The sequence below is a fragment of the Astatotilapia calliptera genome, chromosome 10, assembly GCF_900246225.1.
Source record: "Astatotilapia calliptera chromosome 10, fAstCal1.2, whole genome shotgun sequence".
Classification (NCBI taxonomy): Eukaryota; Metazoa; Chordata; class Actinopteri; order Cichliformes; family Cichlidae; genus Astatotilapia; species Astatotilapia calliptera.
In genome coordinates, this window is record NC_039311.1 from 26,717,688 (window position 1) to 26,735,226 (window position 17,539).

The 17,539-nt window shown below is 40.9% G+C and overlaps 1 protein-coding gene across 1 annotated transcript; it reads left to right on the plus strand.

The window, feature by feature from the left end:
* The first annotated feature begins 2,671 nt into the window (after positions 1-2,671).
* Positions 2,672-10,748, plus strand: LOC113030892 (ubiquitin carboxyl-terminal hydrolase 2-like). The gene is made up of 12 exons (XM_026182683.1): positions 2,672-3,078; positions 7,422-7,469; positions 7,563-7,686; positions 7,778-7,889; positions 7,970-8,080; positions 8,378-8,442; positions 8,544-8,647; positions 8,816-8,896; positions 8,997-9,075; positions 9,342-9,449; positions 9,540-9,660; positions 9,913-10,748. Exons 1-12 carry the CDS (start codon positions 2,893-2,895, stop codon positions 10,016-10,018), a joined length of 1,245 nt encoding a protein of 414 aa, XP_026038468.1. The 5' UTR covers positions 2,672-2,892; the 3' UTR covers positions 10,019-10,748.
* The last annotated feature ends 6,791 nt before the right edge of the window (positions 10,749-17,539 follow it).

The following is a 17,539-nucleotide window of genomic DNA, read 5'->3' on the forward strand; positions in this document are numbered from 1 at the left end:
AATTCACCCTCTCATCGAAAGCTACTAAGCCAGTTCTCCCTGATAAACCTGCAGCTTTACCCAGTGAAATGTGTGTCATGTTTAACATGCAGTAACAATTATCCATGGCTGGAATGTCAAGAAGCTTCATTCTTCCTGTGCGTATGGAGAGTTTAATTATAGGGTTGATTAAAAATAATTCTCGAACTCTGTCTTTTAGCTGTGCTTGCTTTGCTATTGTTTCAGGCGTTGCCTCACTGACCTACTTAGTGCACATTCATTTTTTCCACAGTGTGGTAGTTTGACGGGGATCGGGCTGCATGTTTGAATGTTATGTGCTACAAATCTGTAAGTGGTCAGATTCCCATTAAATGTGGAGCTAATACTCATAAAATCCAGAGGACACTAATGATTGACTTCCCTCAACCTCTCTTCTATCTCTTCTGTCCACATTTTCGATTATGTCATTTTCAAAATGACATCATTTGTGGAACTAAAAGCGTGGTTTCACCTTTTCCTCATGCAGTGCTACATATAGGTATAAAATCTGATTCACCAGCTAAGCGTTGTGCTACGTGACTATGAGGCCACCGGACTTTGCTCCAGGATTTTAATGGTCCTGCCGTTGCAGCCAGTAGATGAAATCATAGAAGCTAACATGGACCTGTTAAAGTTTACAAGCCTCTTATCAAACTCAAAGCTGTTTTATATAGTTTCTATAAACCAAAATCATTGAGATAAAACATGACTGTTTCTTTCCTATAGCAGTGCAGCAAACTATTCCTTGCTGTGTGATGTTGAAAACATCTTGTTAGAAAGCTGTAAGCAGAAATACTTTCATCTCTGCCTCCTCGTTTATGCTGTTGTTGATGAATATCCTTCATTAAAACACACAATACAAGAGATCAGCTGCTCTTTGAGCTGTGTCTGAATTATCAGAGCTGATAGGCTGAAAGAAATTGTGATCAAGCTCAAACATTACCTTTGTCCACGTGGCCATAAAATGTAAAGCTCCTTCTTATACATTGTGTACTTCGTATAAAAGATATTCACCTCTTAAAACAACAGAAGGTTACAATATGACTTTTATTGTATTTACTTACATACAATGCAATACTTATTGTAACAAAGTAACTTATTAGAGAAAAAGTGTTCAGGTTGTTTACTTACATTAGAGTCAACTGAACATTTGAACTATTATAATTAATATTGTATGTTTTGGACCTTTAATTCAATTCAATTAAATAAAACTTTATTGATCCTGAACGTTGGCCCCGAAAGAAATTGGGTGAAGGCTGTCGACCTTACCCCAGTGCCATCTTACCCTTCCAACCATACATACATTACACAAACATCACATGGGGAAGACGGGGCAGAGAGGTATAACAATGGAAAAAGCACAACATGAGGAAAGACGAGGAGAAAAAAGAACTCCCCCCAGACTGAGCTCCTTACGTATGGATGATAGGTATAGTAAATAAAACCCATAAACACATAAAAACAAGACAACACAAAGAAAAACAAGTTAGGGGGGTTATGACCCTCCAAATAAAATTATGAATTATCTTGCATAAATAGGCTGTTGATTTTCTTCACTCATTTCAGTGATTATCAGCAAAATAGTTGCATTTTTAATCATCTGGGAATTTACCCAGATTTATTTATTTATTTAGACAGAGCTCTCGACCCCTCAATGTTCAGCACAAAGTTACGCCCATGATAGGACAAACTAAGTAGAGAGTAAATACGGTGTTTGTCTCCCAAACACAAACTGGGAGCTGTTTCCACAGGACTGGAGCCTGAAACTCAAGTAACCGCAAGCAAGATGCCAATATGCAAGAAATATGCACTCTTTTTCTAGTCCCTGTAAGAATTTATTAAGAATTGTCATTGAAAGTAAAACTTAAATTAAGCGTCACTTTAAGAATAATGTAAAACAGCTTACTAACAGTAAGCTATTATAGTAAGTTACTATAATGACATACAGCATTAGTATTTAGTGCTCTAAAACTGGTGCAGTTTTGCTATTGAAACTCTGACAAAACCCATGATAATGACGCTCAAAGTGGGTTCTAATAATTGCATTAAAAAAATAGAGATTGTGACACGTGTTTAAAGAAAGAAAGAAACAAACAAAAATGAACTTGCTTGCAGTTTTTAACAGAGCTTAATTTTCATTTTAAGTCATGAAAATGTAATACAGACATCTCCTGTAGAACAAAGACATTAAGTGAGTTACGTTAATTATTGATCGTGAATTGCCCACATGTATGAATGTGAGTGTGACTGGTCGTCTGTCTCTCTGTGTCGCCCTGCGACAGGCTGGCGACCTGTCCAGGATGTACTCCCCCTTTGCCCTACGGTAGCTGAGACAGGCTCCAGCTGATGGATGGATTGATGATCTCCTGTAGTTATGAGGAGCACAAATTTCAACCCATTCCTGTGTACTTCAAGGGAATGTAATTTAGAAAACTTTGCTTTTGTAAGGAGGTAAAATTGTGGATGGCGTCATTAAATATACAAAAGTTGTAAATTTTTTAACGGACTTTGCAATGCTTCACATACTGATTTCCTGAAACAGGTTTTTGAATAAGTGATTTAATCGAAGGTCACAGCTGCTTATTTCACACCTGTCGATGCGCAAAGTAGAGGTAATCAGATTTCCCACAGCACGTAAAGGCAGCACCAGTCATTTCGGAGTGGGAGGGGACGCACGCAGTAAAAACTCCAGCTCACGCGCTCTGATAGTCACAACACAGGAGATCTGCGTGCAGGTGAGATACAGAAGAGACATACTGACTTTACGCACGCACAGCGGGATCCCACGCGCGTCAACTCAGCATCCATTTACCTACACTTGACTTCGTCTTCAGTGAACGACCTGCGTGTGCGCGATTTGGAGCTGCTATTTGGATGACGCTACAATCTTTCTATCGGACAACGAACATGCCGTCTCTGCGACACTCTTACACCGTGACGGTGCCGGAGGACCCGGCCGCTCTCCCCTGTGACAGACCGGAGATGAGGCGCAGGAGCCACCCGCTGTCCCGGTCCGTGCTGGTGTCCACATTCATGGGTCTGATCATCAACCAGGCCAAGGTGAGTCCAGCACCCCCTGGATCTGTCTCATCTGTGTCAAAGCATCCTCCTTCTGCATGATTTTATTTTGGTGCCTCTCTGAATTTATCAGACTTTCTGAAAATATATAAAGAACTAAAGTTTTTATGCCTTTGTATATAGTCCTAAACTGATTTTCCAGGGGTGTCACCACGATATATGGTCGTGAGGGGGCCTAGGCCCTGACGAGGCTAACGTTTCAGTATATTACTGCACAGGTATTGGGATGAAATTATTAGCAATGATGCATAAAGAGTAAAAATATGATGATAAATGAGGAGAAATGGGATTACAAGAGCAAAATAGACAGCAGATACGTAAGGATCACACAAACTAGATGAATTTGTGAGTGAGGCATAAGGTACACTGACTTAAAGGAGTCAGTTTTAACAGCTCTTGAGCCTTTAGTCATTAAACTTGTAAACCCTGTGAAGAGCCAGAGGATTTGAGGTGGAGGTCTCAGTTTGACCTTTAGCCAGTCATTGGTGTCGAAATGGAGAAGTACTGGGCTGAAAGCGCACACGCACACACAAGCGGGCAGGTGTAGGGGGGGTTAAGGGCTGCTCTAACCCCTGCATCATCATTATTTACTATTCAAGCTGGTTGTGTAATAGGAAGAAAAGCTGTTGATAAGGAATGTCCACTTATCATTTACGCAGGACATTTTGTTCACACGTAGAGCTGCACATGTGGGTCCATGTGGGTCTGCGGTGTTTACCTGAGGTCACAACGTACACACATCCAGTCGTCGCTGATGGGGGATATTATTGGTTTACTCAGAAAGTGCATTTGTCGGTGTTTACACTGTCAATAAGTCTCTAATTAAGTCGCTTTTGAAGGCGTATTTTAATATTTTGGCTTTCAGTGAAATCCCCACCCCTGCCGAACAGATGCCCAAGAAAACCTGGTCAAGACTTTCTTTGTTGTTTTGTTTGTTTGTGATGATGGCATCAGACATATTTAGTTTATGGTCACTTAAAAAAAGCAGAAGATCTGTATATTTTGCAGGACATTTTCTGAATATCTGAAAAGGTGGAAAGAAATCTACAGCCGATTAGTTTATCCGCTGACTGTAGCAGAAATGCCAGCAGCAGTGAATGCCTCTCAAAGTCAGAATTTCTTGGGTTTTCTTTCTTTCTTTCTTTTTGTTTTACTTTAAACATATCAGCATGCTTTAGCTGACTTTAGCCTTCAACTCAAAGTCAAAGTACAGCCAGAGGGAGCTGTTAGCAGGAGCTTATCCGCAGCATCAGGGTGCAGCTTTTCACAGCTGCCTTCAAACATCTGAAACTGGCTGTTCATTAAAAAATAATAATCGGATAACTTATAAATTCCTCTGTTCCTGCTCATTATTTCGTATCCTAAGCACAGTCTAGGGAAAGTAATAGTACTTCTACTTGAGTATTCTGGACTTTTCCCAGCTTTGCTTTTCATGAAGCAAAGATTTATGTTTCTACTGTTTCCAAGGGAGTGGTGTAAGCTGGCACCATGCGTATGCAGGAGGGCTGCCTGCTTCATCACATGTTATATGGCCTTGTGCAGGCATGCAGAGCTGCTTTAGGGCACATTCTTGCGCTTTCTCTCTCTGTCTCTCTGTTTTTCTTTGAAGTCACAAAGACCAGCGTGGCGAGCTCCGGTTCACCTGAACGCATCACTTCCACCGATTTTTGGACGGGTCGTTTAAATCAAAAGGCGCCCGCTGAGTGTGCCGAGCCCCGCCGGCTGGTGCTCACCGGAGCAGATGGGGGGGCCCACACCATATGGTCACCTTCGAATAGTGCACAGAGGAAGAGAAACACAAAGATTTTAGGCAAAGGGGAATTAATCGCTTGTTTAGTCATACTTCTATTTTGAGGGATGGAAACAGTGATCACGAGGCACCAAAGCTCTCAGCTAGAAGTACTTATAATCACAGCGGCACATAAGAGGGAGGAAAGGCGGGAACAATCACATTACTTTGTTCAAATATATTAGATTTGTTAATGTTCAGCATTACTAACTAGTAATCTGATACACTCATCCTGCTCGGCTCAGGTTTCCAAGGTTAAGCACTGCAATGCAGATATAATCCGGTTGTCACGGAAGAATTCCACCGGACGCTATAAAGACAACGTGGAATTTTTCTTGCAAATGTTTGTTTCCAAGGTTTCTCAAATGGCCAAAATCCCTCTCTTTCTGCTCGGTTCAGCCAGTTTCTTCCTGTTAAAAGCGAGTTTTTCCTTCCTGCTGTTGCCAAGTGCTTTCTCATAGGGGGTCATGTGAGTGTTGGGGTTTTCTCTGTGGTATTTTAGGCTTTTTACCTTACGATATACAATATAAAGCACCTCGAGGGGCAGTTGTTGTGATTTGATGCTATATAAACAATATTGAATTGAACTGCCCATCAGGAGATTTAAAGGGAGCGCTCTGATTATGTAACCACTTACATCCAGATGTAATCCAGAACCCAGGATGCCTGCAACCTGTGCTGCTTTAATATGGATTAAAAATGCACTATTAGAGGATTAATACTTAATGGGCTGCAGAAATGAAATGCATAAATGTAATTAGTGTACTATAGTTGCAACTAGCTTGGTTGTTCTTTGTGGAGACGGCTCTTAAAAACAGACTAGAGTCCCACAAGCTAACCCCAGCATGTCATTTCATTTAAAAAGAAAGAAACCATCAGGCTTTAAGTTCATTTTGGGTCTGATACAAGCTACAAACTAGATTTAAGTGTCAGTCTTTGGCTCTTCCAGGACATTGTTAATACTAAAAATGTGAAATAAATGGATTCCATGCTCTTTAATAAATGTCATCATTGTTTCTTCTGACATGCATGATAGCTGTTAACAGGTTTGTGACCTGTAGCCCGTCCTGCATAAGGGAACATTATAATAAGAGTGTATCATGATGTCGAAGAGCAGCTCGGCACTGTCACGCATCGACGCCTTTGCTGACAGGAGCAGCGTGCAGAAGTACCGTCATCGGGGCGCTGACGGAAACATAGGCGGCACAAAGTTTTACGCACACGCTGACTGTGAACCGAGCAGCAACATCAGCTCTGACTCATGATCTTTGTTTAATTATGTTGCAGATGTTCAGGTTTTTGAGCTGAATGTCTTTTCCACCCTCATACTTTGTGGGGGATAAAAAAAAAAGCAAAAAAAAAGCCATAAAGCATAAAAATGTCATAATCACACATCAGCTGTCTCGCTCTGTAAAAGGATCCTGTCAGCTCATGCACAGCAGACTTTTTTTTTTTTGACACCTGCATCACTCCCGGGCCACAGATGATTTACTCCAACCTACGGCGGCACGAGTTATGTCCAAAACTAAACCAGCTGATCCGTGACTTCAGGCAGTGATGTGAAACTTTACACAAACAACTGAAAGCCACGCTGCGCTCCTGCAGACCGGGGGGACTTTTTGTCTCCGGTCAGCGTCACATGCTCACGTTATGTCACCGTTGGCGTGAGCTGGTGGGCTCACCACAGTCACGGGTGCAGGGAGGCGTCCCAGCGAACCGTGGTATCTAATCTAAGCACGTGGAACTCTAGCCGATAGCCACGGCAGACCCGTGCCAGCAATGTGACCGTCATAACGCACACATTGCACGAATGCCATCCTGTCTTTTAAGACTCGTTCACTCTTAAGGAATCTGACAAAGCTGCTGTTCACACAGTGGTTTGATCACACTGATGGTGCATGCAGATCTGTTGGCTTCTTCGGCCTTTGTTTTGTTTGTTTGTTTTTTTAGCAGGTTTGCATTCATTACAATAAAGTGCATTTTGAGTAGGCTGCACTTGTTTTCTCGTAAAAATGGTGACACTTAACCACAGAGCCGAGAAAATAGAGATTTAAAAGTGGCAACAACTGTGTTTTAATCCAAACCATGATCTATTTCAAAACTTAACCGATTAGCCTTTTTATGAGGATAAATAAAATATTAAAAAACAATACAATATGTTTAGGATTCAAACTCAAAGTCAAGCTGACTCTCCCTAATCCTGGTTCTTCCTGTTAAAAGGGAGATTTTCCTTTCTACTGTCGCCAGTGCCTTGAAAGAACAGTTGCTGTTTAACACGTTATAGATGCAATTTATAGAATTTTGACCTGTTGTTACACATGTTGGAAAAAACACTATAATTTTGCATATTCCATTCGATTCCATTTTTGTTGTGCATGGTCAGACTTTCACTGGTTTACTGTCCTTCTCACTACCAAGTGCTTGTGAATAAATGTAGCAGTGCCTCCGATCAGTTGCTCTGTCATTTGAAAAACACATTTACTGTCATGTAAATCTTTAATGTTGACATCTCTCTTTTCTTTTTTTCTGTGAGCAGAACAAGAGTCTTCAGGGCCTGGTGGGTTTGAAGAACCTGGGTAACACTGTAAGTGTCACGTTTTGTCCTTTAAGTGCAAATAACTCTGTTTAGTCTTCACTTTAATAATTACCGGGCCTCTCTGTTTGATGTGATTTGCAGTGCTTCATGAACTCCATCCTCCAGTGTCTGAGTAACACTTTAGAGCTGAGAGATTACTGTCTGAGAAACGGCCACATCACAGACCTCAACAACAACTGCAGGTCAAACACTGCTCTCATCGAAGGTACGATGAGTTATTTTTGCAGATCTTAAATCGAGTTAATTCCCTACCAAGTTGAGATGGTGGTCTGATTTCTGCAATTTGTCTACCTCAGAGTTTGCAAAGCTGACTCAGAGCCTGTGGACCTCTGCAAACAATGAGCCCATCAGTCCCTCTGAATTCAGGAACCAGGTCCAGAGGTGTGCTCCAAAATTCGTTGGCTGCAAGTGAGTTTTCCGCCTTCTTTTAAAGTCAACCTGAAGCCGTGCACATCAGTAAAATCAAGTAAAAACGTCTCCCTCTACAGCCAACAGGATGCTCAGGAATTTCTCCGCTTCTTGTTGGACGGTCTCCATAATGAAGTCAACCGGGTGACGGTCCGCCCTAAAGTGTCCGTCCTGGACTTTGACCACCTCGCGTAAGTGTGGCCTCACACTCAGCCTGTCTGGGTGACTGCTGTATCCCTGATTGGGCTGCAGTGGTCAACATAGCGAGCTTTCATCTATAATTATCGTGTAATTGACATTTTGTGGCCATTGGAGGAGAAACGAACCCCAAAATTGGTGAATTAATATTAACAATAAGTTTACTTATCAATATCTGAGTTGCAAAGGATCTTAAAGAGGCTTTAATTGAAGTTTTTATCACTGGTTTGCAGGTGAACATAACATCGGTTTGACTTTGCTGTTTTGTTTTTTTTTTTTTTATTTTACAGGGATGACGAAAAAGGCAGAAGGATGTGGAACATGTACTTGGCGAGAGAGGACAGCAAAGTAGTGGGTGAGTGATTTCTTTATTTTTTAACCCATAGCTGCATAATAATCTTAAATAAGCCTTAAAGGAATATAAATGTTTAACATGGCCCTCCATCCTGCCCATAGATCTGTTTGTGGGGCAGCTGAAAAGCTCTCTGACTTGCACAGCTTGTGGTTTCCGCTCCACTGTGTTTGATCCATTTTGGGACCTCTCGATACCTATTGCACAGGTAAAATGCCTGCTGTGGTCTTGGATTATCGCATTGCATAAGCCACGGATTTAAAAATTATATCCACGTTGTAAATGTAATTTTTTGTAGAGGTTACCGATCTTAATCATAAGCATTAGGCAAGTCTTCACGCAGGGCTTGATTTCTAACACTTGTCTGCCTCCACAGAAGAGTTCAGGCGAAGTGACTCTCAAAGACTGCTTGAGACTCTTTACAAAGGAAGATGTGTTGGATGGAGAGGAGAGACCGGTAAGAGGCAATGCATAAATAACCCAAGTCTCACTTTCCTCTGTAAAGATGATGCAATGTATTGATTACACTGCCTACACCGTGTTCATCTCTTTCTTAGACGTGCACCAAATGCAAAGCCAGACGAAAATGCACCAAGAGGTTCAGCATCCAGAAGTTCCCTCAGGTCCTCGTACTTCGTATCCTTTCCTCACATCTTTGCATTTTAATATTTCCAGAAAGCAGAGAGATTTCAATGATGCCATGTGCGATAAATATATTGAGCATGGAGACTGGCTGCTCACACCCTGGTAATCTCCAGTCACTAGGAAAAAAATGTCCATTTCCTGACCATTGGGCAGGTGTTCCCTGGAAGTTGCTGCCTGTTGCCAGTCGGTTGTAGCTCGCATGATCGATGCAAGCTATCTTTGAACCAGTTTTGATCCTTGACCCAGTGTTCCCTCAGACCTTAAACGATTCTCAGACTCCAACGTCCGAGCCAGCAAGCTCTCCACTTACGTCAACTTCCCTCTTAAAGATCTGGACCTGCGGGAGTTTGCCTCAGAATCCAGCGGTATGTATTTTCCAGAGGAGAGAAGGACAATCAATCTATTTTAGCTTTGCCGCTGTGTTGACTGACAGCTGTGTTGTCTCTTCTCTGCAGAGCGCCCTGTGTATAACCTCTATGCAGTGTCCAACCACAGTGGAAACGCTTTGGGAGGCCACTACACAGCCTACTGCAAAAACCCAGCTCTGGGAGAGTGGTACAGCTACAATGACTCCAGGTATCAGCTCTCGCATCATCGTGTTACTTAGCGTATCATCTTATCAGACTGGCAGAAAGGGTTAAAGTCTAATTAAGCTGTATATACCTGCTGTCACATGAAAGTGACCTAATCTTAATTGCATCAAGCTGACCTCATTACAGCTTTACAGCAAAGTGTGCATGTTTGGAGCCTGGTTCATAATGTGCAAATATTTAACTTTGTGCTAAGCTGCCCTCGCTTCAGTGTTTCCCGTGTGCTCTCTCTGTGCAGGGTGAGCCCGATGTCCTCCAGCCAGGTTCGCAGCAGCAATGCCTACGTCCTCTTCTACGAGCTGGCCACCCCTTCACACAGCAAATACCAGACGTGTCGGCTTTAGGTGCCATCGAGGAGCGATAAGCCGTGCTAAACTCGGACTGATAACAGGGAAGGAAAAACAAAGGAGTCAGACGCTGCCTGCTGGGAGATGGCTCCACCTAGTGGAGAGAGTCCGACCAATGCAAGCTGTGAAAAAGGAGCGCCGAGACGCCAAACGGTGGATGTGAAGGCATATTTACACTGAAGGATTGAAAGCTTCGCTCACTGGCTGGGTTGAAGTGAAACAACAGTGGGAGGAAATGTAAAAAGTGTGAAACTTGCAATACACTGCTTGCAATATGCAAGCATGTTTTTTTTTTTTTTTTTTCCTTATTTCACTCAAAAAGGACATTTTGAAGCTTCTCTTTTGTCACTTGAGTGCATTTTTTTTCTCTTTTGAATATAGATTATTAGTGTTAAGCATTTATTGTTATTACAGAGACTTGAGAAGCACGCCTCACACACCAAATGCAAGATATAAATTATTCTATTTAATATGATGTCAGAGCTTGAGCGTGCATTATGTGTATATATAATTTAACAAAGCTTTATGGTTTCCCTCTCTGCCAGTGCAGAGGGAACGTCCTATTATATTTTTGTACAGTATTTATCAACAGCGCAGCGAATGTAACTGTACTGTGGAAAAGTCACACCAAGCACATACCAAAGCAGCTTCTTCCAGGAAATGTGACTGACCTAAAGCCTAAGACAGTCCAGCGCCTGTAAATTATTAAAATCCATCACTAACTTGCCCTGCATGTGTGATTTTTATTAATTAACCCTTTATTTTCACACTTCACAGCAGAAATCCCGTGTCACGTGCAGCAGACACTTGCTGATCCAGTCAAATAAATTAGAATGAGCTGAATACACAGAAGAGCCCATAGAAAGTCACCAGCAGTGTGTGCTGATTAAGACTTTCTGCAGAACGGTGTACGGTGGCCCTGAGAGGCCAAGCGGACTGCAACATAAGAAAACACCAGCAATAAGGAAAAACACTGCAAAAGCACACAAAACACAACGGAAATGGGAAAAAAAAAACTTTTCCACAAGCACAAGGGAAGTGTTTCTGGGGAGACAATAACCCGACGGACCAGTTGCAGAAACCAAAATATGCTAAGAATTGCGCTGGGAGACACTTCAAAGAAGTGGAGGATCTATCGGTTTTGTGAGGAAAGAAAAGATGAAAGGTAAGTGTGTTAGCCTAACTATTAGGCTAAAAGTCCGTCATCAGTATTATATGAATCATGATAAAACACACCTAGCATGTTTTGGGTTCCTGCAACTGGTCCGTCGGGTTATTGTCTCCCCAGAAACACTTCCCTTGTGCTTTTGGAAATCTTTTTTCCTATTTCTCTTTTCTTTTTGTCGTTTTTCTATTTTGATTGTGTTTTGTGTGCTTTTGCAGCGTTTTTCTTATTGCTGGTGTTGTCTTAAGTTTCTGAAGTTGCAGTCCGTTTGGCCTCTCGTGGCCACCGTAGGCAGTGCCTTTGTGTACATCGTACGAGACAAGTGGCTCTTTAGGCCTTACAGCGACCGTGAAGTCAAATTAATGCAATAAATCCATCCACCCAGACAGGGGGTGTCCCAACTCCTGTTAATCAACACTTTCCCTTCCAGAGTATCATTTTGGTCTCACCAGTCACTTGTGATCCACTAATCATCAACTACACCTTCATTCCTTCCAAAGAGGTTTACATATTTGCTCGGCAAGCAAAAAGCTGCTGGTTCGCGTCCAGCCAGAGACCTAAATTCTCTCAGGGTTACATCAGGAGGGGCATCTGGCTTAAAAATCTGCCAAAACAAAACATGCAGGGCTGCCTGGTCAGTTGACAAAAGATCAGCTGACAGTAGCACTCAGGTGCTGATGATCAAATGCTCTTTATTAACTGATCAGCAGGTGAGCACTTCTATAAAAGCAGAGGTTTTGCCAGTTTTCCTGGTAACCAGGTGCGTGGTAGCTGTGCACTGCTCATGTTGAATGTTAAAGTTCATAACAGCACAATTAGAAAAAACAAACAAACAAGTGTGTCCTGATGATGTCATCATGTCCTCGAGAGAAATGACCTGGAAGGCACTAGATCTTACTAATATATTGCAAAGCCATCCATTGGGCTGATCTAAACTGTGCCTATTTTTATAGATAACAGCTGTAGAAATGCTGCATTCCCCTGATTATAATGACAGATGGCACTTACACTGTGATGCTCAAAGCTCGCCAAAACATACATTTTATCAAATCATGACCCAGTCACTTAAAGAGATCCTCAAACCTTGATGAAAGTGTTTTGATGTAAGAGTGGAGAACCTTTGAATTTTCTCTTTCAGCAGCTGGGTCATGATTTCTGGAAATAAATGTTATTACCTTTGAGCACCACAAGGTAAGAGGCATTTACTTCCACTGTAATCAAAAGAAGGGGTTTATTTCTGCAGCTGAGTTCCAAAACTCAGGTAAATCTTACTAAAACAATCAAACAGAGGACAGGCCAGAGGAAAATAAGTAAGATTTTCCCTTTAATGTCCCCTTTTTTGCCCGCTTCAGATGCCAAACATGGCAGAAAAATTACTTCAATGCATTTTGTTAAACAATAAAAAAAGAATCAAACTGCATTTCATTTAAACAAACACAGTAAAACAGAGTCTGCAAAGTATTGTTTCTTGTATTTCCCTAAAATAGTAAAGAATCATATTCATTTGCCTTAAGTTTTCTTCATGTTTTTAACCTTTCTCGTACTACTGTGGCACACCTCAAAAAAACCCTGAAACTGACGAAAATTGGAGATATTGATGTTTTTCAGAGTTAATCGTGACACAGTTTCGTACCATTCTGGCTCATTTCATTTTTTAGATATATAAATGATGCTTAATGGTGCAGCTCTAAATTGTATTGCTTGTAGGACAGATTAGTTTGTCTGTGAAGGTTCTCAGTCATCCAGGTCAGCGTAGTCTAAGGAGCTTGGAAAGAAAAGCGTCTGGACTTCTTTAAGTTGTTTGAAGACATTTCACCTCTAATCCGAGAAGCTTCTTCAGTTCTAAGGTCAAACGGCGGAGAATCCCAGATTAGATTAGATTAGATTATGTAAGGAATTGCAGCTTCATAAAGCAAGATGACCTACTTTTCTGAGTGTGCTAGTAGTGTAAAAACACAACATCCTTCTATTTACCATCAACTTTATAAGATATTAATTAATATTAGTAATTTACCCAAAAAAATTCCTCTGTGCTAAATATCAATTAGAGGCTTAAAACTGCAGGGAGAATGACCATTTTCACCCACATTAAAGCCACATTCATCATGTAGGTCTTCCCCCACTAGAGGGAGCTCTGCGCAGTCGTGCAACATTCATTGATGACTAGAAAGAAGTTTATCCAGGAACCTCTGAAGCAACTCTCAAACCTTTAGCGGATACTGTCTCTGCTGTGAAGCAATTAATCTATTCTGTTTAATGGGAACAATACTTTTCATGAAAAAAGGAAAGTATTTAATATTATTAATATTAATATTATTGAATATTTAATTGTTATTTTTAATATATAATCAAACTAACACATCAGTCTAACCGGGATGGGAACCTTTGCTGTATTCACCTCCACCATCCTCTCTTCTTTTCTCCCCCACTTTGACTTAAACTCTTATCCTTGAGCCACTGAGCAGGTTAACGCCTGAAGGAAAAGCTCTGTGTGTGTGTGTGTGTGTGTGTGTGTGTGTGTGTGTGTGTGTGTGTGTGTGTGTGTGTGTGTGTGTGTGTGTGTGTGTGTGTGTGTGTGTGTGTGATTAGGTTTCAGGGGCTGGGACAGATGATCTGTTTGTGACTGGGCCAGTTTGTGAGGAGCAAAGATAAAGTTATCAGAGCAGGCCTAAGTGTTATCACCACTGCAACCACAAACTGAGTTTTAGCACACATGGTCAGAGGGATCAGTGTCTCGTCGTTAGCCTTGAAGACAAGAGCTGTGGGTACATGGGGACTGGTATTTATCAGCTTGTTATAAATTGGATGTGGTCCATTTAATGAAAATAGATGCGATGCAGATTTATTCATTCACTGATCATTATGATCATTAAGCCTTTTCAACTTTGTCCTGCTGATTGTTTCAGGTAGTGCTTTGAGCTAGTTTGGGCTTTTATGAAAGGGTGAAAGTGCTTCACTGTTAAGGACAGGGATACTCCTGATTTAGTGCATGAGAAAAAATTAGCTTCATGGTGAAATGAGAGTAAATGTTTCATGCTGATTGTTTTTGATCAAACCCTTGATGATGATTCCTGTCTATGTGATTAAACTGAAGCCTTTTTACAGACTTTAAAAATAAAAGAGGTGTTTGATATGGGTCTAAAACATCTGGGTAAAGTCTAAACTAACAATATTGAAGAACGGTGATACATAACCTGTTAATAAAAATAGATTTATCTGATGTGTAAATGCTAATTAATGAAGAAGAATCTATGAGAAGACTAGTTTGGGTTGTATCTAAAATGCATGTTGAGGCTTTAGATAAGGCGCGCCAAACTCTTCTTACATTGTGAGCAATATTCAGTCCCCTTTGAGCTTAAGCATGGCAGACCCATATGCAACTACTGCCCAATTAAATACCTCAAATGGACATCGGATTCCTGATATTTCTTATGAATTTTCAAGAAGACCCCTCAGTTTTTCTACATTATAATGAAAAGTTTCTGCAGTAAATCAAAGAAAATTGTCAGAACGGCTCCTTAAAGTGTAAAATTACTCATGAAAAAAGTACCGGCATCTCTTTACTGTGATTTTATCAAATAATTAAAAACAAAAATGTTTGTTAATTTTCAGAAAATGTTCTATTTTTAACCCACTGTGAAAGCAACACAGAAGTACACTCATGACCATGTAAAACTGTTTAGTTGCTCATTATCGCAAATATCTAATCAGCTGTGCAAGCCATGCATTTAGGAATAAAGACATGGTCACGATGGCCCGGAGTTCAAATTGAGCAATGGTGAAGAAAGATGATTTTTAAAAAATATATACAAAATATCCAGTCAGCAGCAGTTCTCTGTTCTCGTAAATGTCTTGTTATTACCAGAGAAGAAGTAGCAGAAGACCACACCAGGCGCCACAAGGAATCTGAGTATACAATTCACACAAGTTCACCAAAATTAGACAATAGAAATTAAGAAAAATGTCGGGGGTCATTGTCAGTTGGACATTCTGTCACATCCCCACGAAGAGGTCTAGAGGTGTGAGTTTGGGGACCGGTGTTTATTTGTGTGTTTATTTCTACTGTATCTGGTACAATCTCCCCAGTTATTGACATTGATATCACGGCAAAATGTCTAATAGACACACTGATCTCTCCAAAGTATGAAATGGACACACACAGTATCAGTAGGGGGAGATAATATACAGTATTTAAAGCCAAGAAGTCAACAGTGACCAAGGATATGAAGTACATTCCAGGGTCCTTCAATGCCAGAAACGGTTAAGTTAGTTGGCTAATATGTATTTACATGTAAATGTGTTATTAATGTCTCTTTAAAGGCTGTCCTTTGATCCTTTTATCATTTTAATGTCGGCTTGAAATAAAAGATCTCCCTCTGCTGGTACTGTAGAGTAGTGCTAGCCTGATATTAGCAAGTTGAAAAAACAGGATCTTTTCTGTTACTATTTTAATGGAATAATAACAAGAAAAACATCTCTATTTCTGTCATTTACTGTATATCTATTACTACTATGGATCATGTCCTTGTAGAACTGCAGAAAACACTGTTTAAAGTCCATAATTTATTCCCTCCTCATTTGCAGTTTTCACATTTTCCAAAGCCAACCAGTGGACCAAACTGGACCCTTTCACAGGCCAGTTTTGGCTGCCCCAGTCCATATGTTTGCAACCCTGGTTTAGATGGAGGATCAAAACGAGAAAAATAAATAATTATAAATCAACCCTTACAGATCTACTTGATGATATGCCAGTGACATCTGTGGGAACGATGATTTTCTTTGGTTGTTTGGTTATTTATAAAATTTGAGAGGCTGCTTGTCAGAAAAACGAGCCCATAATATAACACAACATTACATAAGCCCATAGTCAGTAAAAAATGTCCTTTCCACTTTCATACACACACAGGCAGGACACTCCCCTCCCCCATGCACACGCAGTTCCTTTGGCGCCCATGCTCACCATATGGGCTGATCACACAGCTCAGGGTATTAACAGCTATTTGCCTGCATGGGGAGAAATGTTGTTTTAGATGTTGTTACCAAGCACTCCCAGTGTTGACACTTCCATAGCAAATGACCATACCATAAAATGATGAAGCTGTCACCTGGGCTAAAGTCCACTTTACAATGCAGACCTCACAGTGTGGGAGTTTGGCCCACCGGTCACCTCAACTTATATCAAGACCATTGCTTTAGATTAAGCAGCTTTCATCAGTGTCTACTTTGGGGTCAGCTTATAAGTAATGTTTATAATGACCTTATTGTAAGTAATTCTTTAACAATAAATAACCCTTTGAATGTTGAATATTAACTTCACATTAAGTGTTCAAAGTGGTAGTGGGAGCACTATCTGACCCCAGTGCTAGTTAAAGTTCTACTAACTTTATGTTGAAACGTGAAACGATCTCCAGTTTGGTTTTACCAGAACATATCCGTAGCTGATTATAGAATAGAATAGAATAGAATAGAATAGAATAGAATTCAACTTTATTGTCACTGCACATGCACAGGTACAGGGCAACGAAATGCAGTTTGCATCCATCCAGAAGTGCTTTAGTGATATAGATATATTACAATATATATTAGCAATAATATAGATATGTGAGTATATTACAGAAATGGGTCTATTATGGTATGTTATAATGTACACGGTATGAAGTATGTTGTGAATATTCTATAACTATAAGTATGTACAGGCTGTAGTGAGTACAAGCTATGTACAGGATATGAACAGGATATAAATATGAAAAACTATACAGAATATGAAATAAATAACTTTACAGAAATCTGAGATATACAGCTATACAGAAATGGGAACTATGCAAGTTGTAAACAGTTGTAGGATTAAAGATTATCGAATGTACAGAATGATTATTTACACAGAGCTATACAGTAGTGCAGTTAAGATAAGTGAGGGTGTAGATAGTTTCTACAGAGGCTATATAAAGTGCTAGTGGTTGTGAGTGGTGGTTCAGTCCATGTTATTATTGTGTGTTTGAGGGTACAGTTGTCCATTGTGGGTGTGTGTATGTTCAGTCCATGAGTTTAACGTGGGTCAGATGTCAGGAGGCAGAGTTCAGGAGTCTGACAGCTGTGGGGAAGAAGCTTAGTCCGGAGGCTCCTGTGGCGCCTCCCAGAGGGCAGGAGGGTGAAGAGTCCATGTGATGGGTGACTGGGGTCTTTGATGATTTTCCCAGCCCTTTTCAGACACCGCTTCCTGTAGATGTCTTTTATGGCAGGAAGTGGTGCTCCGGCGATGCGCTGGGCAGTTTTCACGACCCTCTGCAACGCCTTCCGGTCCGAGGCAGAGCAGTTCCCGTACCAGACTGTTATACAGTTGGTCAGGATGCTCT